Source organism: Pinus tabuliformis, chromosome 9 (assembly GCF_031772625.1).
Source record: "Pinus tabuliformis cultivar Carrire ecotype Pingquan chromosome 9, CPIR1, whole genome shotgun sequence".
NCBI lineage: Eukaryota > Viridiplantae > Streptophyta > Pinopsida > Pinales > Pinaceae > Pinus > Pinus tabuliformis.
In genome coordinates, this window is record NC_142307.1 from 1,825,764,999 (window position 1) to 1,825,769,629 (window position 4,631).

The 4,631-nt window shown below is 32.7% G+C and overlaps 1 protein-coding gene across 1 annotated transcript; it reads left to right on the plus strand.

The window, feature by feature from the left end:
• Positions 1-430: 430 nt before the first annotated feature.
• LOC149156091 (cytokinin dehydrogenase 11-like) lies at positions 431-4,141 on the plus strand. The gene is made up of 5 exons (XM_089444629.1): positions 431-1,122; positions 2,663-2,790; positions 3,068-3,334; positions 3,458-3,720; positions 3,829-4,141. The coding sequence occupies exons 1-5, from the start codon at positions 507-509 to the stop codon at positions 4,139-4,141; spliced, it is 1,587 nt and encodes a 528-aa protein (XP_089300755.1). The 5' UTR covers positions 431-506.
• Positions 4,142-4,631: the final 490 nt, after the last annotated feature.

A 4,631-nucleotide genomic window follows, 5' to 3' on the forward strand; every position in this document is an offset into this window, starting at 1 on the left:
GGGCAGAGAAGCAGCCAGCCTTCCATTCATTTGATTGCAAGCTGACAAACCAGCTAGCAAGCGACTTAACACGTACATGCGCTTTCCAAATTACAAATTCTCTTCAATCTGAATATGTTATTGGCATTATCAAAAGAAAATCAACTGACATGTTCTTATTGGGATTTGTAGAAAGAAAAATAATGTTATTATGTTATTGGCATTATCAAAAGAAAATCAACTGACATGTTCTTATTGGGATTTGTAGAAAGAAAAATAATGTTATTCGGTTGTGTACCTTAGCTGTGCATTTTATTGTACGCTAAATTTGGTTGAAATAGCCCACCAAGGATCCGCTGATGACAGTAAATCTCGGCCAGGATGTGCTGAGCTATACATCTTATAAATCCCTCATTTCGGTTTATTTCCTCCAGAGATACGAGAAGAAGAATATCTCTATAAATATGAGCAGGAATGTACTACAGTTTTGAATAATCCTTCTGTTATCTGTGTCGTGAGCAATATCAATGATGCAGACGAGGTGGCTGGTCGTTTTTTTGTTGATTTTGTTATTGAGGAGATTAAGAGGCGATGGCATATATGCAGATTGTGTGATCTCTGGCCACGTCGATAGGCAATTATGCCAACGGCTTGAAGCAGCAGAATTCGAGGGTCCTATAATTTTAACGGGACCTTCGATACAAGAGGCATCTAAGGATTTTGGAGGCATATATCAAAACAAGCCCGCTGCTGTTCTCTCTCCAGCCTCAGCGAACGATATCAGTAAGCTGATAAGGATAGCAGCTACGTCTCCCAATTTAACAATAGCTGCGCGAGGGAATGGACATTCCATCGGCGGGCAGGCTATGGCATTGAATGGAATTGTGGTGAACATGACTTCACTCAAAGGAATGAATATTGTTCACGAAAACGAGGCAGATGCTCCCTATGTGGATGCAATGGCAGGTGAGTTTTGGGTTGATGTGCTGAGGGGTACAGAGGGTGTCGGACTTGCTCCTCGGTCATGGACTGATTATATTGATCTTTCCATTGGGGGGACTCTGTCCAATGCTGGAATAAGTGGGCAGACATATCGATTTGGTCCGCAAATTAGCAATGTGTTGCAGCTAGAAATCGTTACAGGTTCTTACGAAATCAACCTCAGAGCTTTGATTTCAATATTTATCGATCCTGTTTTTATCAAAAGTTACCTCTAAAAATGCTTTAGTTTATATATTTTTTTAAGAAAATTAGAAGAATAAATATAATAATGGTTCATGCTTTATATAATCGTTATTTTAAATTTTATTTAAGTGTTATTTTAATTTGTATTATGTATTTTGGATTTGTCATTACGAAGACCATATATATAAATTTTTAGTTCTTATTTAATTTTAGATTATATATCTAAATATAAAAAGTTATGAACCAAAAATTTGAATTCAAAATATATTTAAAATAAAAATAAATATAATTTTTTTTTTCTCCTTTATAAGATAACTTTATATTAGCACACATTCTTTTTAATTCAGGATTTTTCAAGTAGAGATCAAATTTTTTTAAGAAGCAAATTTTTTTTGAGTGGAAAACTTAAGGAAATGTTTGAGTATTTAGAGATTTGATCTTTAGAGGTTTTGTAGCTTCAGAATTAAGAAAACACATTAATGAAATGTTTTAATTTTAAGATATTTTTTCACTTGTTTTATATAATATATTTATAGTTGACATTGAAAAATTTTATTTATGATTTACACTCTGTACACTAGAAAACATATATTTATAAGATTTTATATATATGATTTTTTTTCTTATTAATATTTTAACATATACTTATAGGATTTTATATATATAATTAATTTTTTTATTAATATTTTTTAAAATATTACATAAATATGGAAAGAATTTCAAAATTTTTCCATATTTTAAATTAGAAAGCGTATATATATATATATGATGTTAAAATATTTCAAAACTTTTAATTTTAATTACTTTATTCTCTCATTATAAAATTGATATAAAATTTTGTTATTTTATATAATATATATTTATATTCAAAACAGTAATAAGTACATTTTATTAGGTACAATGAGTCCACCCTACTTGGAACACAAATTGTGAACCATCTCACTTGAGCTAGTTTCTTTTGACAATTTAATATAAATATTAAAATATATAATTTATGAAATATTTTTTTTGTTATTATTGTTTTAAATTATATTTCAACTAAACATAAAATGAACTAGGCATTAACTAATATCAATAATATTGTTTTTAAATATCATTTGTCAACTCTATGTTAAATAGTGAAAAAATTAAAAAAATAACTCAATTTTTATTTTTATTATTTTATTGTTGATGTAAAATTAAAATAAAATTAAAATTCTAAATAGATATTAATTAATTTATTTTTTCCACTATTTATTTATTTTTTAATTTATTATTGTAATTTTTGTTTTACAAAATTTTAAATGTATCTTGAGGTGATCTAGCATGTGAAACCCCTCTAAACTCAATAAATTTGGGAAAAAATGACCTTATTTAATTTGGCACTTGATAAATATTTATTTCATTTCATTTCATTGTCAGCGAAATTTTTTTGCCCCTGGTGGGTGTTATATAATTTATCTTATCTCGTTAATGTCAGCTATAAATTCAAACGCTTCGATGTTATGTGACGTCACAGGTAAAGGGGAAATCATAACGTGCAGTGAACAGAAGCAGCCTGATCTCTATTTGGGTGCACTCGGAGGATTAGGACAATTCGGAGTGATTACGAAAGCAAGAGTCATTCTTCAACGTGCTCCTAAGAGGGTACGAAATGACCTTTTTTATTCTACGCTGGCAATCTTAAAATTGGTTTCCCTCATCACTTTCTCTTTTCCTTTTCGAACTTCCGCATTTTCCCAATCAAATCTGCTAAGTCATCTTTCGTGTTTCTTATCACACTCATAAAAAAAATACTAATTATAATTAGATTCGAACTCAGGAATCTTAGTTTAGTACGCAGAAAAATTTCATAACGAAGAATATATACATGTAAGAATTCTTTCCTACGCTAATATAAAGTGATATAATATGTCTTGTGCAGGCGAGATGGATAAGATTGGTGTACTGGAAACTCCAAGACTTCATGCACGACCAGGAGCTCCTCATTTCTCTGCCACCTGGACAGACATTCGATTACATCGAAGGAGTCGTTGTGGTTAACGCGAATGATTCAATCAATGGCTGGCCTTCCATACCTTTTCCGCCCAATCAATCCTTCGATGCGTCTCTCATTCCATCCACAGCCGGCCCGCTGCTGTACGCTATTGAGGTTGCCCGCTACTACGACCCTGGAGTGGACATCGATAAGGTTACTCTTTGGAAAATCTTATATTTCACATGTTCCCTCATCCTCTAAATTCATTACATCTATTCCATGCTACTGTACAAGGCACATGTTAATTGCTTATCATAATTGCCGGGCGTCGTGCAGATAATTGAATCCCTGCTTTCCAAACTTGGGTTCATTAATGGCTTACAATTCAGCGCCGATCTTCCGTATTTCGACTTTCTGTATCGTGTCCACCACGAAGAAATAAAAAGTAGAGAAAGCGGTATCTGGTATGCTCCTCATGCGTGGCTCAATCTCTTCGTGCCGAAGAGCAAAATGGTAGAATTTGATTCCAAGATCTTTAAAAAGATACTCTTAAAAGGAGTGGATGGATTAATGCTCGTATATCCTGTCAACAGAAGCTTGTAAGTCTCACACCACTAAAATGCTCGTATTGCCAATGAACAATTTTTTTAATGTCTTGTTCTAACGTGGTTATAAGCTTACATGCATATCTTTGTTACCACGCCCAGGTGGGATTCTCGCACGTCCGCTGTTACTCCCGACGAGGATATCTTCTACGCGGTATCGCTCCTCCGTTTCGACAAACCTTATCCAGAGGGGCCTCCTCTCCCATTTGTCCTCGAGCAGAATAACGCTATTCTTGAGGCTTGTAGAGCAAATGACATCCCCGCGAAACAATATCTTGGTCGTCATAAAAATCAGACAGAATGGGAGAGGCATTTCGGGAAACAACGCTGGAAACGATTTGTAAAGAGAAAGAGATTGTTCGATCCAAAGGGTGTCCTGGCTCCGGGACAGAATATATTTCCCAGAATAAGTTAATCGGTTATTCAATATCGAAATCATGTATTGTACTTTGCTTAGTTCTGTTTGTCTTTTCTTTCCAAAATTATAAAAATAAAAAATAAAAATATGCAATGCTTTCAACTTTTTATTGAACCCTAAACCCCACAAAATGTTGTTATTAATGAATAAAAATGTAAGAATGAAGTACATATAGTTTTATGGGGATAGATATGTTAGAAAATTTGAGAGTGGAGAGATTGTTCACACTAACACAAATTACTCTATTTATTATTAAACATATAACATAGTATATATAATTGTAGATCATCAATTTTTAGATGATAAGATTTAAAAGAAGGTGGATCTATGACTCATCACACATAGAGGGAAGTAACTATTTCTAGAAAAAATAGAAAATACACATTATAACAATAAATGAATCTTTGTCATATTTGTTTGATATAGAATCTCACAATTTTGGCTCTTTTCTTCACCACACTTTCAAGCGTTCCACTCGATCCATTTA

Bases quoted from the DNA above. Each gene is read 5' to 3' on its own strand.
- LOC149156091 (XM_089444629.1), top strand. From the start codon at position 507: ATGATGCAGACGAGGTGGCTGGTCGTTTTTTTGTTGATTTTGTTATTG. The intron at 2,791-3,067 runs GTACGAAATGAC...TGTCTTGTGCAG, and splicing joins TTCAACGTGCTCCTAAGAGG to GCGAGATGGATAAGATTGGT. The intron at 3,335-3,457 runs GTTACTCTTTGG...GGCGTCGTGCAG, and splicing joins CTGGAGTGGACATCGATAAG to ATAATTGAATCCCTGCTTTC.